The 21,940-nt window shown below is 40.2% G+C and overlaps 2 protein-coding genes across 2 annotated transcripts; both read left to right on the plus strand.

Moving 5' to 3' along the window:
* The first annotated feature begins 227 nt into the window (after nt 1-227).
* Nucleotides 228-4,480, plus strand: LOC149716473 (uncharacterized). Its single transcript, XM_089844864.1, has 2 exons — nt 228-4,378; nt 4,459-4,480. Exons 1-2 carry the CDS (start codon nt 228-230, stop codon nt 4,478-4,480), a joined length of 4,173 nt encoding a protein of 1,390 aa, XP_089700990.1.
* Nucleotides 4,481-4,554: 74 nt separating this feature from the next.
* On the plus strand, nt 4,555-5,709 carry LOC149716474 (uncharacterized). The gene has a single exon (XM_089844865.1). The coding sequence runs from the start codon at nt 4,555-4,557 to the stop codon at nt 5,707-5,709; it is 1,155 nt and encodes a 384-aa protein (XP_089700991.1).
* Nucleotides 5,710-21,940: the final 16,231 nt, after the last annotated feature.

Below are 21,940 nucleotides of genomic sequence, written 5' to 3' on the forward strand. Positions count from 1 at the left end.
TTACGTTTAAATCTATTCGCAATTCCTTAATATAAGGCCGCTATTAATTATCCCAACAGTTATAGTAACTGTTTCAGTCCGGTTATTATAACTTACACCAGCTCTCCCCTAAAAGAACTCTAAACAAAGGATTTCGTTACCCTACCGGTGCGGATATTCTTCATGGTGCTTCGAAACCCGGGATTATTAACACCTTAGATTTAAACGGTAAACTCGTAACCGCGTAAATGTCGGACCCAATAGACAATACCTTGAACCCTTCCGGAACCAACCAAGGTAACCAAACCAAAAGGACCACCCAAACTGCACAAAATGCCGCCAATAACACGGTACCACCACCGGCATTACCAACCAAGCCAACGACCAAGGACTTTAAACTCGCTCGAGCTGCCCAAAAAAGCGCTCGAAATGCCGCCAAAAGAAAAATGGATGCCTTAGCAAACCTGCTTAACGACACCACCCTCAACGAAGAGGATCTAGAGGACACCCTCACCATTTTAAACCAAAAAGAAGAAGACCTAATCCAAGCAGATGCCAAACTTCTCGACCTAATCGACGATGAGACCGCGCTGGAAAAGGAGTCCGACGACGCCATCACGCTTCGAGAAAACCTCTCGTCAATAAAACTCAAGGCGACGAGAGCCCTCCAAAGGGCACACCAAATCAACGGGACGCAACCAAACTCAACGGCGTCAAACTACAGTGGATCGACCGTAGTCACCGGCATCAACCCACCAGGACCAGCACCAAAAAGTCACCCAAAATTACCACAAATCAACATTCCAATGTTTTCCGGAGACCGTTCCCAGTGGAACAGCTTCTGGAGCCGATTCACCGCAGTCATCGAAAACCAAGGATTCACGAAAGTAGAAAAATTTATATATCTTGTTGGTTATTTACAAGGCGAAGCCCTTCAGGCTGTTAAAGGTTATGACGAAGTTGATGCATCTTACGACGAGACTGTAATAACTCTCAAAAAGAGATATGATTGTAAAGATTTCGCGATGCATTCGCATATTCAAAATTTAATGAACATACAGCCCGTCCTTAGTTCCAAAGACCTTAAATCACTTCGTCATCTCCTAGACACGTGTGAAATTAGTATAAGAAGTTTGAAGGGATTGGGTTACGAAACGAAAGACAAAGCCTCGTTTATTAGCCCCGCCCTACTAAGGTGTTTGCCCGATGATATAAGAACAGAATGTTGCTTAAAAAGAAAACCTGGGTCAGATTGGGACGCCGAGGAATTGTTAGAATTCCTCAGGGAACAAATAGAATGCAGAGAAATGTCTCAAATGCTAAGCGCAGGCGCAACCAATAATGTAGTAAGATCAGAAAATTACCAAGAGAAACCAAAATTTAAATTTAGAGCTGAAAATAACCGCCCTAGAGCGTCAGCTTCCCAATTAGCTACTGTTATAGCCCCAACCACAGCACCCGAAAATAGCTTCTGCCTCTTTTGTAAAATCGCTGGTCACAAAACCATTAATTGCGAAAACCATACCCTAGAAGAAAAGAGAACCGTAGTTAGAGAGAGCGGTAGGTGTTACCTATGCCTTCGCTTTGGGCACGATACGAGACAATGTAGATCACGATTTAGAACCTGCAAAAATTGTCCAAAAAGACACAATTTCGCCATGTGCGAGGGAAATCCCGCACACAAAAAACCAAATAGTAACCCTGATAACCAGGCGGAATCAGTTACCATGGCAATGGCGCCAATAAAATCCCCTTCCGAAAATATTATGCTCCAAAGAGCGGTGGCTGTGGCCAAAAACCCCGTTCAACCCCAAAATTACCTCCTAGCTAAATGTTTTCTAGATGGGGGGAGTCAAGGTTCCTTTATAAGAGAAGAACTCGCAAAAAAGTTGAAACTACCAATAGTTGGGGATCAAGACCTCGATGTTTTTAGCTTTGGAAACAGTAATCCCCACAAAGAAAAACTTAAAAGGGTTAAAGTCACGCTCCAGAATAGAGAAAACCCTAGTCAAACCATAGAAATCATAGCCATAGTGCAAAAGTTTTTAACCTACGACTTCACTAAATCTAGTGACGTAAAAATCGACGAGGCATTAGAATCAAAAGGTATCAAATTAGCTGATGATTCAGACCAAATCTCCAACCTAGAGAACCCCGAAATAGATATATTAATTGGGGCGAATTTTTACTGGGCTATTGTTAGCGGAAAAACCGAAAGGCTAGGACCAAGAACGGTAGCTCTAGAAACAACATTGGGATGGTGTCTTAGCGGGCCCGAGAAAAACAGCAATATTGTAAATTCAACCCAATCGGTAGCCACTATGTTAGTTAGCCTTGGACAAAGGCGCGTTAATGATACGCTAAAAACCTTCTTTGAATTAGAAAGCCTTGGCATAAATAGTTCCGAGATCGAGGAAAACCCAAACGATAAGGCTTTAACCACATACTTTGAAGATGTAGAGTTTGACCCAGAACAGGGACGCTATAGCGTCAAATTCCCCTGGCAAGTTAGCAAATCCGTCCTACCGGACAATTACCAAGTTGCCCTAAAAAGAATGCAAGGCTTAGAAAAAAGATTTCAAAAGGACCCAGATTACTATCAAAAATACAAGGGTGTAATTCAAGAGCAGTTGGACACGGGGGTGGCAGAAAAGATTCCTATAGAGCAATCGAAAATTTCCATAGCAGGAACCTACTACATTCCTCACCAGGGGGTGGTAAGAGACCACGTAAAAACCACAAAACTACGTGTGGTATTTGATGCGTCATCGCACGCGTACGGCAAACCTTCCCTTAACGATTGCCTCCTCCCTGGGCCTAACTTGAACCCTGACCTACTAAGCCTATTGTTAAGATTTAGATACAATCAAGTAGCTATCATAGCAGATATCGAAAAAGCTTTTCTGCAGGTGGCTCTTCACGCCTCAGATAAAGATTCCGTTCGTTTTCTGTGGGTTCAGGAGGATGACAAAGGCAATATTATTCCTGGCCAGTATGACGTCCTTAGAATGACACGTGTTCCCTTCGGGGTTACCTCCAGTCCTTTTTTGTTGGCATGCACCATCAAATACCACGCCCAACAAACCAAAGAAATTCCAGATATAGTCAGGCAAATAGTAAATAACGATATTTATGTAGATGACCTCACAACCGGGGGTAAAAATGTCCAACAGGGGTATGAAATTTCCATGGGCGCCTCTCAGTTAGTGAAAGGAGCTGGGATGAAATTGAGAAAATGGTGTACAAACTCTTTAGAATTGCGAAAAATGTGGGCCTCCCATGATGAAGAAGAGAAAAATAAGTTGTTTGAACAAGAGACAGAGATAGTAGAATCCAAAGTGCTAGGTGTCAGGTGGGACCCAAACAATGACAATTTTACCTTCGACCTATCAAAACTGGCAAAGGCCGGGAAAACGGGAAAAGCTACCAAAAGACAAGTCCTAAGCCTAGTAGCTCAAATTTTTGACCCCTTGGGTCTTTTGTCAGCATACACAATCAGGGCGAAAATGCTCTTACAAATTTTATGGCAGTCAAAGGAGGATTGGGATAAAGAGCTTCCCCACGAAACTAAGCAGATATTTGAAACTTGGGTCAACGAACTACCCCTAATTGAAAACCTTCAAATTGTTAGGCACTATTTCTACACAACCAATGATGAAATAACCGAATTAGAGCTTCATTGTTTCTGTGATTCCAGCATGAAAGCCTACGCCACACTTGTATACGTTAGGTTCAGGACCATAAATAACCAAGTTGGGGTTGCCTTAGTTACCGCAAAAGCACGCGTAGCCCCTTTAAAAGACCTCAGTTTACCAAGTTTAGAGTTGATGGGATGCCTTTTGGGCGCCCGGCTCACAAACAATGTCAAAGAGACTTTCAAAGAGAAGTTAGTTGCAATTACCTATTGGACTGACTCCATGATCGCTCTAGCCTGGGTAACCGGTAACACCAACCAATGGAAACCATTTGTTTCAAATCGCGTCACCCAAAATACAAAAACTAACAAAAAAGATAATTGGTATCATTGCCCCGGAATTTGCAACCCCGCAGACTTACCAACCAGGGGGATAAAGGCAGGGGATTTGAAAAACAGTAGTTTATGGTGGCAAGGGCTAGCTTGGCTTAAACAACCGAAGGAAAACTGGCCAAAATCCCCACAACCAGATATAGATGTAGAGTCCATAGAGAAGGAAAGGAGGAAAATTACCTTAGCCGTTAAAGTAAATGAAAAATATGGCGTCCAAAATTTAATTGACCTAAACAATCACCACAACCTGAATAAAGTTTTGCGCATCACCGCCTACCTCTTCCGTTTTATAAACAACGCCAAAGGCTTGAGAAAAGAAACAGGACCAATAAACGCGGAAGAATTAATAAAATCAGAAAAGATTTGGATTAAGTCAGTTCAGTTAGATGAATTTGGACCTGAATTGAGATCATTAAAAATGGGGCAAGAAATTAATACCAATTCCAAAATAGCTTCCCTACGACCAATCCTTAACGAATCAGGTTTAATTTGTGCTGGCGGACGACTAGAAGAGTCATCATTATCCTACGCTGAAATACCCCGTTATTATGACCAAAAACCAAAGGCTAGCAAAACTCATTGTTATCAGAAGCCATTCCCAAATTTTACACGGGGGGATAAATGATACTGTCGCCCAAGTCAGGGAACGTTACTGGATTCCAGCAGTAAGGCAATTGGCCAAGACCACAGTAAAAGACTGCGTCACTTGTAAAAGATTCCGAGCTAAGTTGGGTGAAATGCCAACCGCTCCCTTACCAAAGGACCGAATTCAAGAGTACCTACCCTTCTCAATTCTTGGGATTGATTTTGCAGGACCATTGATAGCGAAAGTTAATAATAAAGAGCAGAAAACCTATATTTGTTTAGCCACCTGCGCGGTAACGCGCGCAATCCATCTTGAACTCGTACCCTCGCTTAGCACAGAGGACTTTCTCTTGGGCTTCAGGCGAATAATAGCTAGGAGGGGGGTGCCGTCTGTTGTCTACACAGACAACGCAAAAACCTTTAAAAAAGCTCATTCAGACCTTAAAACCATTTGGCAAACCCTTAACCAGTCAAAATTAAAAGAATTTTTTGGAAACCAAACCATTCAGTGGAAATTTATTATTGAACGTGCCGCTTGGTACGGGGGCTGGTGGGAACGGCTTGTCCGGTCCACCAAAACCTGTCTCAAGAAATGCATAAGCAGAGCTTCCCTAAACTACCACGAATTAGAAACGATTCTAATCGAAACCGAGGCTTTAATCAATTCACGACCCATTACCTATTCTTACAACGATATAAATGAACCCACTCCACTCTCGCCATCCGAATTTCTAACGGGGCGTAGATTAATGTCATTACCTCCAATAACTTGTAAAAACCAAACAATTCCAAAAACACGCCTTGAGATAACCAAAAGATTAAAGTATCGCGAGCATTTAATTGAAAAAATTTGGAAACGATGGAGACATGATTACCTAATGGAACTGCGTTCCGCCCACCACGCGAAAACCGCGAAAAATCAATCCGTATTTAAAATCGGAGACGTGGTATTAATCCACGAAGACAAAGTGCCAAGGCACATGTGGAACCTTGGTTTAATAAAAGAAGTGATAATAGGGCGGGACGGTAAAATAAGATCATGTCTCGTCAAAACCACAAACGGAAATTGCATCAGTCGCACCATACAGCACCTGTGCAATTTAGAAATTAACGATTAGTAGGAGCGCGTAAACCCTTGGTAATATTTAACCTCTACCGTTATGTCATATATTACCGGGGGGAGTGTAGAAAATTGATTACGCGAGTGTAAATAATTTTGTTTTTGTATTTAATTTATAATTCTGTAAAATTTCTTGTTATGTATTTCAAAGTTCATGTTAATTTTTCCAATATTCATGTTTAACCTAATTCAATTCCCTTTAAAAATTCATTCAATATTCCTGTGTAAAACTCTAAATTCATGCTTTCTTTGTACAATTTAAAACCGAAAATATTTTCCGAAGAGAACCAAAGGGTTAAAAACCCCGGGAAAGCCCCTCCGTAAGCTGGTGGAAGAGAGTCTCTTTGACCACACCTGCATGGGCCTCTTTCACCAGCCCAAAGAGCGAGCTTCAAAAAGAGAAAACAACCAACAAATAAAAACTCAGATAACGCATTACCAGCGACTCGAAAGGTCCACCAAATAGACCTCTCTCTGCCGTAGCAGAAATTTCCAAGCCCAACCAACCCTTATTGTATTTGTCTATTTTAATTAAACAGTTATTTTTGTTACGTTTAAATCTATTCGCAATTCCTTAATATAAGGCCGCTATTAATTATCCCAACAGTTATAGTAACTGTTTCAGTCCGGTTATTATAACTTACACCAGCTCTCCCCTAAAAGAACTCTAAACAAAGGATTTCGTTACCCTACCGGTGCGGATATTCTTCAGGCTGTGTAGGTCCATACCGGCTGAATCGGCAGAACCCCACGTTGGCAGAATAGCGTTAGGAGAAAGCCTTACAACTTTTATAGCTACCATCGTAGAGGGGGATAATTCGATGTCGGGATATCTCTGGGTATAATCTCTTATATACCACACGACGGTAGAGAATAAATGATAGAGGAGATAAGAAAGCGGGGATTTCATATTTATATTAGGGTGTTATACATTAGGACGACGCGTGTAAAAGGAAAGAATTGAAGTGGAACCCGCGTTTGAGGGTTTTTATGATCATCGGAAATTTCACCTGATTTCAAGTTCGATGTTTGAATAGAACGTTTTATCGCGTTGTTTGATTTAACCATAGTTATAAGCCTAAATTAAAAGAAAATAATTTCATACTTAAAATTAACTTAATATACACTTAACCATCTTAAGGAACCCCATTATGTGAGCTCTTAAGATAAGCATATGACCGCGGGTATAAAAAAGAGATGCCCGTACGTTTTCCAATCACAAGATACACCGGAGTTTGCTGGGGTTTCATCAATTAGAATATTTCCTCCTGATATCATGGAGTGAGTATTGAATTAAAATTTCCTGATAAAATCGTGTTTTAATAATGTTTTTATTTAAAAAGATTCGAAAGTGATAAGAAGAAATCATGCGTCGTGGAAATAAGTTTCCTGCGTGCCAATGGTCGATACTATATAAAAGAACTCGGTTACTATGTTATGGAAACGGGAGAAAGTGGGGTGTATACGTTCACACCTCCATTCCCATATAGAAAACTTTCGCTAAAGGACCGGCAATTATGCTCGTGGATTACGAAACATATCACCTCAATTGAGTGGTATGAAGGGAAGTACGACTACATTCTACTCAATGATATAATGCGCGAGATATCCATTATGAATCATACGTTTTACACCAAGGGGACTGAAAAGTCCCTAACTTTAACCGAACACATAGGCAAACCAGTTCGAAATATAGAAGATCTAGGTTGCCCAAAATTAGGTACACTCCCCAAACCTCCAGAATTGAAATGTGATTACCATTATAATAACACCAATTGCTGTCTCTTAAGAGCGTATAGAATTACGCAATGGTTAAAACAAATCAACCTATAAATGATGTATTTTCCGATTTAAAATAAAAATTTGTGATAAATCATCTTCTCGTATCTTATTTACTTATCAGACTCAAGTTTCTACTCCGCACACATCTGACTAGTATAAATAGCTTCTTAGTTTAAATTAAAATAACAGTTTTTCTCAAGACTATTTAAACTATGGAACGAGACGATAGCGTGAAGACTGGCTTCAAAACCGTCTGTACCCTCATTTATTCCGCCATGTTAGGTCCCATCCCGGGTCGTCCGGATCTACCTCCTTTTACGCTACAAATACTCGAATTATTATTAAAAGTATACCACCGAGGTTGGCATAATGGTTTTACCACCGACGCTGAAAAGGCCGAAGTCTCCGTAAAACTTCCTTACCACCCGAACCTGACGAATGTCAGAGAAAAAGGGTTGAAAAGAGCGGTGTCTATGGTGACTATAAGTATTTATTATTATTATTATTGTTATTACAATACATGTCTCTAACCACCTTATTAAAGGTTATTTTGAATCTCTTTCCACAGATTTGGATAGGCATAGTTGCTTTCTTGACCTTGGTAATTTTAGTAATTCAAATTCTTGACCGTTGTTCTTTGTTTGTACCCTGTGACTTTGAGTTGAGTAACCTAATGATGATATTACTAAGACAAGGTTTGTTGCACTCTTTGGAAATTCGTTGCGCCATATGATCTAAATGAAATCCATCCACACAGATGTTGCAACGAAGGTCCTTACACGAAGGGCATTCAACTTGATTGTTCTCACTACTTTTATCATTTTGAGCGGTTGTACAGCGAAAATCTACGAGTGCATGATCACTTCATCGACAAGTATTTTGCCATCCTCAAAACCAATCGATAACCTGAAAGACATGGTTGAAGCAATTGAAAAACGTCAGTTTAAAGTCAGAGCTCGAAGAGGAAGCTCGTACTATTTGTACTTACTGGTTGGTTTTTGTTGCACCAGAAGTGAAATGAGACTAGAAGTACTGAGCTAACCTAATTCTTCACTTGGCGAAAGTGAATATTCTTCATAACACACGAACGGTTGGCCCTCTGGTAGCGGTTTCAGAATTTCCCCTCCAAAACGTGAGACGCTCGTGGCGGTAAACGGGGGCCGAACTAGATTCAAGCACACGCTTCGTCCGTGTTCCTCGGCTTTACGTTGAGGGGAAGGGGGCTAGGAAATGTTTTTGGAACTCGACCAAGCGGCATAAAAAAATCCTCAAATTTGTTCACTAGTGCCAGGATCTATTACTAATGCTAGAGCCCTTCACTTTTAGTCTCATCTCACTTCTGGTTGCACGCATATTCGTGCAGACAGTCACAGAGATTTTAAAGATACCAATATTTCAAATTGTAGGTGTCACGTAGTGGACACATGAAGATTTTAGCCGATAACTTGAGAAATAATCCTTTTGAAGGACATCCGTACAATAAGGAATCATTTTCAGATACTCTGAAAAATAAAATCACCGTAGTTGGACCTAAAATCGAAATACAAGCCATTGTCCTAAAATCAAGTTTCTCTTTGGCCATGTTCCATTTCGCACGAACTTACTTATTCCTTGATCCAATATGCATCGTTTTTCAAAAGGAATTTCCATGCAAAACCGTCTTTAATCTTTGGTTTGTGACATTATGCGATTCTTTCATATTTTCACGTTCATTATAATAAGTTAACTTTTTCTATATAGGTTAACTATTTTCATGAGCTCCGGTCTCTTATCGAGGTGGGAAGCTAACGATTTAGAATTGGCTGGTCAGAATACATCCAAAGAACACGCGCGGCAAGATTCAATCAGTTACATTGTGTTTTCTGACCTTAACTTCATTTTTGGAGGACTAGTTTTTGATGGATAATAGCTACTTTTGTTTGTATAATCGAAATTGTCACGTCAAGGATTGAAGCATAAAGCCATCGAAGTGAGTGAAAAACAATTGAACACCCTGCTCAAGAAGATGCATGTGACACAGAAGAAATATCATCGGAACAGGAAGAGGTTAAGCGATACGATTTTAAGCAAAAATTCAAGCTAAAATGTTAAGTTTATAAGATGTGATTCATAAGTATGACCAGGAGTAAGATGAGACTAGAAGTAAAGAGCTTTAGCATTGGTAGTAGATACTGGCACTAGTGAACAAATTTGAGAATTTTATGCCGCTTCCATCGCGCCTACACTAGAGAATAAAAATTTGGTCGAGTTTCAAAAGCATTTCCTACCCTTTCTCTGAACCTAAAGCCGCGGAACACGGACACGGGTGCTTGAATCCAGTTCGGCCGTCTACCGCCACGAGCGTCTCCTGTTATGGAGGGAAAATTCAGAAACCAGAGGGCCAACCGTTAGTGTTCACTTTCGCCAAGTGAAGAATTTGGTTAGCTCAGTACTTCTAGTCTCATCTCACTTCTGGTATGACACAACCAATGCTTCGTAAAGCTAGAGACTTACTGAGAGCTAGTTCGAGAACGACGCAATAATTGACTGCACTCGGCTTTGCAGTCCCTTTTCCAACTTAGTCTCTACTAAGCCTTTCTCAGCGCCTCACTAGGTGTTCAAGACAAGTTCTTCGTAACCAGTGAAAAACTTATGGAACTTATCTTATGAACTCGTGTTATTGCTGATAAAAATGCAAAAATCGAAAACAAATGACTCTAAAATTCCGGTACGCGACAATCTGGGGTACGTTCAGTAACGAAAATCTCAAGGAAATCGCTGTTTTCTTGATGTGTGGTTGATGGGCTCGAGACGTCACAGTGACGTAAAAGGCTGTTGAACGTAAAAGTGACACTTTAAAGTTAGCGCTGGTTTAGAAAATGGAGTTGGGGAAAGGTCTTACTGGGCCTCAAAACGTTACGAAGCACAAATGGCTCTTTTTAAGTATAAACGAGCTTACAAATAATGAAATTGTTTAAGAAAATTATGTCTATTTGAATGTTAGAAGTAGTTTTGTAATGAAAACTAATACAATTACTGTAGGAATAACATTATTGGAATTTAATTTTCAAATCCCGCGCCAACTTTTCGTCTGTCAAGTGTTCATCAGTCAAACGCTACGTCACGCCATCAAAAAAACCATATCGATTAGTTGGTTTTTTTGATGGGCAAGCGCTGAGCATCATGACGTCAAAACCGGAAACGCGAAAAAGCGTACAGTAGGAAAAATCTCACATCGCTTAGTAAGCGCTGTCATCAAAGAGGGTTACTGAACGTACCCTTGGTCTCGCCGATTTGGTCTCGCCGATTTGGTCTCGCCGATTTGGTCTCGCCGTTTTGGTCTCGCCGTTTTGGTCTCGGGACAAATGGGTCTCGGGACAATTGGGTCTCGGGACAAATGGGTCTCGGGACAAATGGGTCTCGGGACAAATGGGTCTCGGGACAAACGAGTATCGGAACAATTGGGTCTCGGGACAAATGGGTCTCGGCACAATTGGGTCTCGGGACAATTGGGTCTCGGGACAATTGGGTCTCGGGACAATTGGGTCTCGGGACAATTGGGTCTCGGGACAATTGGGTCTCGGGACAATTGGGTCTCGGGACAAATGGGTCTCGGGACAAATGGGTCTCGGGACAAATGGGTCTCGGGACAATTGTGTCTCGGGACAATTGTTTCTCGGGACAATTGTTTCTCGGGACAAATGGGTCTCGGGACCTAACCCAACCCAACCTTGTTTGGAGGTAAGAAGATTATTTATATTAGTATTAAAAGCCCGCCTCTTACCACGAACAATTAATTAGCAATAATAGAAATATTTTGGAAAAGGTGTCAGATAATTAATAGGAGAATATTTTGGAAAAGGTGGCAGCTAACTATTAGGAGAATATTTTGGAAAAGGTGTCAGATAATTAATAGGAGAATATTTTGGAAAAGGTGGCAGCTAACTATTAGGAGAATATTTTGCAAAAAGGTGACAGCTAATTAGTAGGAGAATGTTTTGGAAAAGGTGGCAGCAAATTAGTAGGAGAATGTTTTGGAAAAGGTGGCAGCTAATTAATAGGAGAATATTTTGGAAAAGGTGGCAGCTAATTAATAGGAGAATATTTTGGAAAAGGTGGCAGCTAATTAATAGGAGAATGTTTTGGAAAAGGTGGCAGCTAACTATTATGAGAATATTTTGCAAAAAGGTGACAGCTAATTAGTAGGAGAATGTTTTGGAAAAGGTGGCAGCTAATTAATAGGAGAATATTTTGCAAAAAGGTGACAGCTAATTAATAGGAGAATATTTAGGAAAAGGTGGCAACTAATTAATAGGAGAAAATTTTGGAAAAGGTGGCACCGAATTATTGGGACCATTGCTTTGGAAAAGGAGGCAACTAATTAGGTAACCAAATAATCACGAGACCAAAGAGTCCCGAGACCAAATAATCACGATACCAAATAGTCCCGAGACCAAATAGTCCCGAGACCAAATAATCACGAGACCAAATAGTCCCGAGACCAAATAATCACGAGACCAAATAGTCCCGAGACCAAATAGTCCCGAGACCAAATAGTACCGAGACCAAATCGGTGAGACCAATTAGTCCCGCGACCAAATCGGCGAGACCAAAATGGCGAGACCAATTCGGCGAGACCAAAATGGCGAGACCAATTCGGCGAGACCAAATTGTCCTGCTCCGCTAAAATTCATATGGGTAACCAACCGTTAGCCTTCATTTAACAAATTATTCGGTGTTCATAACACCAAGAGAGCTTTCATTTACTTGGTCACCATTTGAATGCGTAGCTGTGTGGTGGCTAGCTCCTATGCTACCACTTACCGACTACGCATTACATTAACTAATACCATTATCCTCAGCAAAGTATAATGGATAGGAAAACCACGGGAAAAAACTCCTTCAAACAATTGGGAGATAAACTTGCAAATTCTACGCGGACGGATACCAAAGACACTTTTACTGCGAGGCGAAAACGCTAACATTTCGCAACCCCATATGAAAACCTTTTTTGCCGATTTTGCTCTCAAACAATTTATATGATTAGTACTAAATTTGTTGTGTTTAATCATAAGGAGTACAAAGTATTGAAATAGTTTTTACCGTAATTACAAACAGGTGGTGGCAATTCCCAAACGGAAGATAAATACGTTAATGGTCAGTAAAATGACTGTGGCTTCAATTGATGATCCATTAATTGAAATTGAAAATTATTTTAAGGTGAAACAAGTTGCGAAACCAAATGATAACCTCCCCGATTCGTGATGAGGACTATCTAACAAGTTAATTACCTGGATCTGCAACTATTACTATTTATTGATGACATAGGCGTTAAAATTCAAAAAATGAATGCGAGGGTTATTAAGAGTTCCATTGACATTTCAATTGGCCTATAAATACTATCCTTTCGTTTCACTTTAACAATATTCTTAATTAACCTGCAAGATTGCTAAAGATATGTTATCTCTAACAGTACAAAAGGAAACATACACTGAAGAATGGAAGCTATTGGCCGATCAGACCTATAATCAAGGCGATCTTATAGCAGTCATGACTCTTAGTTCTATTAAAATATCTTTTATTATTCATTAAATTGTGAATTTGTCTTTCAATTCAGGCTGAAACGTTAATATCTCTTCACATAAGACGAGAAAGAACGCCAAGTTTAATCGTATTTATCTTGGCCTACGGTGTATTATCGCTTTCTCTTTGCTTGTGAACACTTTGATTAATATTTTCTGTAGCTTTCGTTGTTGATTTCCTATATTACGAAAAACTAACCGTCTCTACCGTTAAGCTACGTTCCCAGTTGAGCGAAAATGACGACCGAAAACTTTAGCGCCGCGTCAAAAATTGAGTTTTACGCAGGCCTTCGACGGCAAGATTTTAGTTCGGTTCACACATAGGACCAAATTCAGACCAAAAAGTCACGTGGCACGAGTTGGAATTGGGACTCGGGTCCAGAAGAACTTAAGCCTTGGCCTTTGATTTTCCCTTGATAATATCTTAATTAGGGACCAAATGAAGGTCAGAGAGATTCAAATTTCAAACACGGCAATAGCGACTCGCGATCAAATCCGATTAGAGAATTCAGACTAAAAAGTTCAAAACATGCTAATGAGGCAATGGCGACTGGCAAGTTGAAAAAAACTCAAAGCGGCGATAAAAAACTCCCCTACTATGACGTCAACAGAAGCTTCATCCCGAAACGAATTTTGATTGGTTATGAAAGTAATTTTACGTCGGCCTCTGCGTCAAAAATAGAACACCAATTCTATCCGACAGAAAGCTGTTTCGGTCGCCTTCTGCGGAAGATGTTTTACCGCAGAGGTATGCTTACGCAGTGTTTCCGTCGTGTTTTCGGTCAAGTGGGAACTAAGCTTTATAATACTATCGATCCGAATGCAAAATGTTTGACTTCAAATCAATGTTCTTCCCTTTGACCATGATTTATGTTCGGGGTGAGACCAGGAACGAAAATAAACCAAGTATTATTGTCCGAAATGTAATTTCTCCTGTATTTGAGTTGGGTTCGGTTAGGTTTGGTTAATTAGGCTGAATTTGATTAATCTTGGTGGTCCTTGGTGGTCCTGCACATCGATTAACTTAGAAACTGCAACGAAGTTACCTTTCGGAATACTTTTAAATTGACAACTAACTACTCAAGGTGTGCTTTTTCAAAGTTGCATCAAAAACAATTAATAAAAACTGTCTTAGTGGTCAAAGACTAGAAAAAGTAAACGATAAGAGAAGAAAATGAAATGACCTAAGTCCAGATATTAAACGTTTTCAGTCTAATGACATGATTATAAAACATCTATGCTTTAAAAAAAATACTTATCTTCGTTTTTTTCACCAAAATTCCATTTTCCCAAAATACTTTATCATTAAATTTTGCATTGTTTTGGGAAGGGTTCGTGCTGGTTGAAAACCAAGGGGACCTATGCTTGTACGTGTTAACAAGTTAAGTTGGTAAATCACTCTTTTATTAGGAAAAAGTGTTCCAATTCAAAACTCGTAAAATGCGAATAATTTCGTAATGTGATACTGTAATGATCAACATAAAAATTTTGAACTAGGATTGAGGCTGACATTTCGATGTTGAGAATATTCATCCTGATCTTCAACACTACTTTGGTCTATGAAACTCGATTTTGCTCATGATAGGCACACGGACTAGACCTACAGCGAAAAAAAACGCCATCCGTAAGGTCAATCGTATTTAGAGAAAGAAGGTTAACTGGTCCCATGAGAACTTACGTCTTCTATCTTATTCTCTGTCTCCTCTTGCTCCTGCTATGGTCTTATGGTACGGAGCCCATTGCCTGGGGTTGCCTGGAAACGGTAGTCGTTTCCACGATAACGGGGTCTCTCCTCACAAATCCACATCCTTCTTTTCTTACTTCCGAGTCATTAAGGAAGTAGAAATCGAAGCCGTGTCAAGTCGATTATTTTATTTCTTATCAATCTTTTCCTTTCCTTCATTCGTTTCCATTCAGCTCTGGAACCAACATTCAAGGTTGATAGAAAATAATATTAGGATTTCAGGTTAGGCAGCACTTGTGCATCTCAGTCACCATTGTAATGTCCTTGTCAACTAAATGGGCTCCCATATCAAAGATGAATAACAATTAAATATTTTTCTGGATAGTAAAGGCTCGTTTTCATTCAAGCAAAATGTTTACGCTTTTTACTTACGATTGAGGTGGCAAAAAAGCGTTATTTTCAATCAGCGCGCTACCGCTTGAGAAAAAAGCAAACTGCAAAACTACTAACCGTTTTCAAAGTGGTCGCGCAAGGCTTTTAAAGCGTGCGGTTACCAATATCACGTGATAGTGGGCGGGTACCAAAACCTTTTCGCCCCTAAAACTATAAATAAACATGGCGGTCGCCTCGAAAATACGGCGTATGTTAAGCTTGGTTCCATAAGTTTGCTTTATGTCTCACCAATTTTTAACGGCACTACCTTTTTAGCTGCCTATCTTTCTACCCATAGCATTACTTTTATTATTATTTTTTTGCCAATTTCAATAACAACATAATTGTTACGAGTTATTCAATGTAAAATATAACATTAAAATCTCAGAGTCGAACGGTCAACACACACTAAGAGGCATGAAAAATAGAGAACTTCTATTGGACACTAAACTGTGACGTCAAGAGATTATATACCTCCATCGTGCAGCAAAGCAAAAAGTTAATGCAAATATCTACCCGGGATAGATATCTGCTTGAACAAACTTTCAAGCAAAAGCGGCGCCTATGAAAGCTTAAAGCTTCAACCCAAGCGCGTTTGAAAACGGCTAAATATTTTGCTTTTGCGTTTTGCTGTGATTTTTCAAGCAAAAGCTTGCAATTTTGATCAAAAAAGCTTGATTGAAAACGGGCCTTAACACGTTATGACTTCCTGCGAAGATGACAACAGAGAGCTGTACTTGTGAAACGACATAGCGTAAATCAAATATAAATATTGACAATCGTTAATGTTTTCTTGACGATTTTAGCTAGCATTAGAATAACTAGGCTCTTTAAAAAATTAGCTTGGTTTGAGAACTATGATGAAATTGTTGGATTTTGTACTGTGTTGACGACACATAAGACCACCTTCGAAAAATTAGTACACCCGATTTTAACTACCCTTTCCTAGTTAGGACGGACGCGTCCGACGTTGGCATCGGTGGTGTTCTCAGCCAAAAGATCAATGGGGAAGAACGGGTCATACAATATTTCAGTCGTTCCTTGGGTAATTTAGAAAGAAAGTATTCCACCTCGGAGAGAGAATGTTTGGCTATCGTAGAAACCATTGAACAATTCCGCCCGTATCTACAGGGATCTAGTTTTGCGGTATTCTGCGATCATAAAAGTTTGGAATGGTTACATAGGGCTAAAGATCCCACTGGTAAATTAACACGATGGATGCTACGACTTCAGGCTTTCGAACCTTTCCAAATAAACTATGTTCCAGGCCGAGCTAACCTTGTAGCGGACGCCTTGAGCCGCATACCTTTAGCTACCCGCAAAAAGCCTAGTCTTCTAGCCCCCACACGGGCAGAAGAACATTTGTCCGCTGCGACCGTCACTCAACCACAGACCGCCTTTGCGGTTAGTTTAGATCTCGACACCCTGATTTCAAAACAAAATGAAGATGAGGAACTTAACGCTGTGAAAAAGTTTCTTTTAGACCCCTCTATCAAAGTCCCCCCTGCCTTTGTTAAAACTGTAGCTCAGTGCGCAATGGAAAACGGTCTAGTGTGTAAATTTGTTCACAAATACAAAAATAAAGGTTTTGTCGGATATCGTGTATGGGTCCCGAAATCCCTTCGGTCTCGTGTTTTGTATTGCTGCCATGACAATAAGACTTCAGGACATTTTGGCACCTTTAAAACTAACAACTAAAAACTAAAACGCCAAAAACCAGCGGGTCTAATGAAAGCTTCAGCCATCGTAGAACTATGGTCGGTTATATCGGTCGACTTAAAAGGTCCCTTTCCTCCAAGTAAAAGAGGCCACACACAGATTTTAGTTGTAACCGACACGTTTTCTAAATATGTGGAACTATTTCCCCTCAAACGTGCTACCGCTCCTATCATAGCCAACACGCTAGTGGACGAGGTATTTACCCGATATGGAGTGCCATCGCGTGTTATATCAGACAATGGAAGTGTCTTCGTTTCCAAAATTATGCAAACTGCCTTCGAACAGTTTGGGGTAAAACACCGCTTGACCTCCATATACTCTCCTCAAGGTAATCCTGTTGAAAGGATGAATCAGACGTTGGGTACAATGTTGGCAATGTACATTAAAGATACCCATCAAGATTGGGATCTTGGACTCCAACAGCTGGCTTTCGCCATGAACACAGCCGTTCAAGAAACCACGGGTTACACCCCAGCATTTCTCAATTACGGAAGGGAGTTGAGACCTCCTCACTACCCCATACCTGACGATCTGGACCTTCCAGAATATTTTTCAACAGCCGCACAGAAAGTTCATGCCTTACGCTTATGCAATACCATTCGCGAATCGCACGCAGCGGCTCGCGCGAAAATAATGACGGCTCAGAGGCGACAAAAAGTATATTATGACAAGCACCGGCAGAATGCAGAATTTCAAGTTGGAGATTGCGTCTGGCAAAGAACCCACCTCCAGTCTTCCTCCGACTCTCATTTCATGGATAAATTGGGACAAAAATGGGCTGGTCCATATGTAATAGCGGAAAAATTGTCGCCTCTGACGTATCGATTGGCGAAGCCTAATACCAACAAGCTATTGAAAGGGACTCACAAGATTACGCAACTAAAGCGTTACGTTCCCCGCCTCGCCCCCGACACTGCCTCCCTGGACCCTCTCCCTGCGGCCCCGGCTTCCTTTCCCTCGTACCCTGATAGCCTTCATACGCGCTCACTTCGGCCACGCGACCCCGCCACCGGCCGAGTGATCCCGCACTCCTCAACATCTTAGGTTCACTGTCGCGACGCGCTCCTGGTGTCCGCGTCCTTTCTGTTTGGTTGACCTCACGCGGACGTTCGGTTTCGAGGGGGAGGGAGTGTCACGATTAAAAATATGAAGTGTTAAGATATTATATTAAATCAATTCTTTATATACGTTATTCCTATAAAATTACTCTTGTTATAATTAATATTATAATATTATAAATTATGAAGCATGTGTGATCATATCTCTCTATCAAATTGTATTATCATCTTTTAAGTAGTTCAAAGGAACAATAGTTAATCTCTCAAAACCTCTCTCCATCAAAGTATAGTTCAATGTAGCAATAGTTAATCTCTCAATATGTATTATCAATTTTTTAAGAAGCGAAGAGTTGAATTATCAAATTTTTAAGTAACGAAGAGTATTATAATTTTTCTAAGTAGGGAAGAAACCACTTGACGCCAATGAATAAAAAGACAGAGACAGTCATAGAAAAGACAGACGAAGTTTGGGAACGGAACGAGTCGCGGCCCAGTACAAACGAAGAATACGGAGGGTCCGCACACCCTGGGTACCAGCAGAAGACGATCTGCTGGGCCTTAGTCGCGAAGAGTATACCGCGAATTATACCAAAGTAATTGCTTAAATAAAAGAAATCATTTAACCTCGTACGCCTTGTTCTCTTCCATGAAGCCATCACACCCTAGACAATAATTGGACCCGGAGCTCATTTGAGAACGCATATCTTATGTTAACCGCCAGAAGGGAATCTGATATTTTACTAGTTACTAGAAAAGCGGTTACATCACCAATGACTGGGCACTTCATTTCGACCAAATTATCGTTGACTATTCCGTCAGGGGAACACCCCAAGAATGGATAAGAAGGGTTGACTTCAAAGCCAATCTTCGGTACTTTTAAATTAGACTTTTTTTAAAGCAACAAGTGTTTTTTTTTTCGTTTTTAATTCCACACTGTGTGAATTCATATCCCTTAAAGTTTGACTGAAGAGCTTTTTGAATTTTTTCAGTAGGATCTTTTGGAAAATATGTGTAATACTCGTAGCAATTTTGACAAGAGAGAGAGCAACAGGTACTAAACAAAACAAAACAGTATTACCAATTTTTATACTCATGTTATGACCAAGGCTTCAGAGTTTACATAACTAATCTGGTTAATATTAGGGTGATTAGGTTTTCAACACTTACCATTTTTGAAAATATCCTCTTCTGATTGCAAGAAATTTCGAGTACTAATTTTCATTTGGCACTGAATTATAAGTTTAAACGTCACATACACTGCCGCTGATGCTACAGGTCTCAGGCCTGCCATTTTTTCCCCCTAGATCAAGCTCCGCGTTTTCTCCGGACGGTGGCACTAGTGAAACTTTTTTTCGTTCTTGGCGCGGAATCTGAATCCAACAATAATCCAGTCCCGACCGACTCCCGTAGAAGTTTTCGAAATATTTCCACTCCCTTCCGACTCCGTTCCATTTCAGAGATAATATTCTCAAAGCCACCCAAAGCCAAATGGTTTATTTTACCCAACTCCAACTCCGACCAAAAATGAGGGAGTCCCTTGGCTTTCTATGGAGTTGGAGTTTTCCCAAAGCTTTTGCAGTCCTCTACTAGAGAGGCAGTTGGTGTTCGAATCTACTACTAATCAGGGCCCATCTACCAGTCAAAGTTCTTTCACTCCGATTTAAAACGTCGAGATTTTAAATCCTAAATATCAGTATTTTTTCGTCTTTTGTCTCGAAATATTTCTTTCGTATGTTGTCAGCACGCTTAAAACTAGGTTATAGATTACCGCAAAATCACTCCAGTATAGGAACCAGGGTCGTGCTGAGAACCAAAGCTAGAACAAATTTTATATTGAATAAGCTGCCGTCGAACATAGGGAGTTGCCAATCCTGTAAGCCTGAGAAAAATTTCCTCACTAAGTTTTTACTTTCGCGAGTTTTAGAGGTTCGGAAAAGTATTGGTCCGACCCTGCCTGGCAGGCTGGGCGTCCCTTCAACCACATTTTTATTTATAAATTATTTCCTTACTAAGTTTTTACTTTCGCGCGTTTTAGAGGTTCGGAAAAGTATTAGTCCGACCCTAGCTGGCAGGCTGGGCCTCCCTTCAACCCCATTTTTAGTTCTAAAATTGTTTTATACTAAATTAAAATATATAAAATTGTTTTTAAATTAACTTTTTTGGCACAAATATTATGAGATTTTTGTGAGTTTTTTTCGGTTCCAGCTTCTCTGATTAATTAACGCTTAGTACGTCATAAACAAAAAGGAATGAGGTTGTTTTTGGCGGTAATATATATCGGGCCTGCCTTCTTTTTAGTACGATTTTCTCTGTTCTTTATCTCCACCATCCGTTTCCGTGTCCCGTCTAGCGTTGTTCTTTAGGGCTTATGCAAATTACTTCATTTCTATTGCGTCAAGTTTCAAGAGAACATGACTCGGGGCTAATTCTAAGCGCTTGTTGCATATTGCTATTAGCGTTCAATCAATGAATAATTTTAGTACCCAAACGCATCAATTATCCCACAAATATTAGGTTTGCAACAAAAATATCAAGAAAATTGTTCCAGTTCATTGGACAGAAGTTGATTATTTACTCGTTTCATAATCTTTAACCCAAAATCAAGCTAGATTATTTTTATTCATAATTGGAATGATATTTGATATTTAAAAGAAAAAAAATAATCGTAAAGTATATATGCCGGGGTCACCTTACAATAAATTTAGCTAGCCAAGGCAAAACGTTAATATGGCCGGGGCCATCTTGTTCTTGATAGTTTTCTTGTTAACTTCATTTCTTTCGCAGAGGGCGGCATTGTGCTTTCCCGCGCAAATTCGGCAGCTATTATAGTGTGAGGGACATTCGCTCGTTTGGTGCCCGAATCGCGTGCATATATAACAACGATTATCTTCGGTTATCATCCTTTTCTTTTGGTCCAGCGTGAAATTAGCGCAGTTGGTAGTAGGATGGCAAGTGGATTTGCAGAAAATACAGAAAACGTTACGCGTTCTCACTGAGGTATTTAACACGGCCGCGGAGGAATTTCGAAATTGGTTTTTGTTTTCAAAACGACGGTTTGGGTCAATTTGGTGATTTTGGTCAATGGGACGATTGAACTCATGACGTGGGGGTTTAAATTTAAATCTTTCTTCCGCATTATTTTCACTTTTTTGATAACCACTTTGATTATGCATATCGCCAAATTGGTCACACGTTTCCCTACTCTCTACTTCCCCTTTTAAGAAATCAATTTAAGCGTGTAGGTACCATTCAGCGGAACTGCCGCGTTTTTTAGTGTATTCTAATCTTATATCTCGGGGTAGACACCCAATTAATTTTGGGCATAAAAATGATCCATTTTCCATTGTATCATAGCCTAGAGCTCCTAAACATCTAACATTAATTTAGCATGCATCGTAAAATTCTCTTAAAGCACGTAAATCGTTTGAACTACGTACAGGATTTAAATTATTTAATTTTTGCATATGGATATTCGAGATTACGTCTTCCTTGCCATATCTATTACGTAATAATACTACAGCCGAATCATAGTTCTTTTCCGAAGGGTTTAACCCTTTAATCGTTTGTAGAGCTTCGCCTACTAGATAAGACTTCAAATAGCAAAATTTTTGTACCTTTGAGAGACCTGCCTTGCTATCCACGGTGGTTGAGAACTGGCTCCAGAATCCGGTCCATTCGGTAAAATCGCCGGAGAATTTGTTGATGATGAGTGGCGGCAACCTCGAATCGTTGGCCACTTGCTGAAGTAGATTAGCGGCGAATTCTTGATTTGAGGCCGTTGAGCTGGCTGACGAGGCTTCGTGTCCATTGTTGACATCCAAAGTGATTCCCGCCCGTTTTAATTTTCTTTTTACTTGCGTTTTGATGAGATGAATCGCGGTTTTGTATTCCTCCACCTTATCATTTTCCTTTTTTAAGTCATGTTTTTCCGGATCCAGACACTCCGCGATTTTGTCGTTTAAGGAATTTAAACTATTTTCTTTTAAGTCCAAT

The sequence above is a fragment of the Phalangium opilio genome, unplaced genomic scaffold, assembly GCF_054372755.1.
Source record: "Phalangium opilio isolate 3A_F unplaced genomic scaffold, DU_Popi_V2 ptg000009l_1, whole genome shotgun sequence".
Lineage (NCBI taxonomy): Eukaryota > Metazoa > Arthropoda > Arachnida > Opiliones > Phalangiidae > Phalangium > Phalangium opilio.

Coding starts and splice junctions, on each gene's coding strand:
- LOC149716473 (XM_089844864.1), top strand. CDS start 228: ATGTCGGACCCAATAGACAATACCTTGAACCCTTCCGGAACCAACCAA. Junction 4,379..4,458: donor TCAGAAAAGATTTGGATTAA/GTCAGTTCAGTT, acceptor ATTCCAAAATAG/CTTCCCTACGACCAATCCTT.
- LOC149716474 (XM_089844865.1), top strand. CDS start 4,555: ATGACCAAAAACCAAAGGCTAGCAAAACTCATTGTTATCAGAAGCCAT.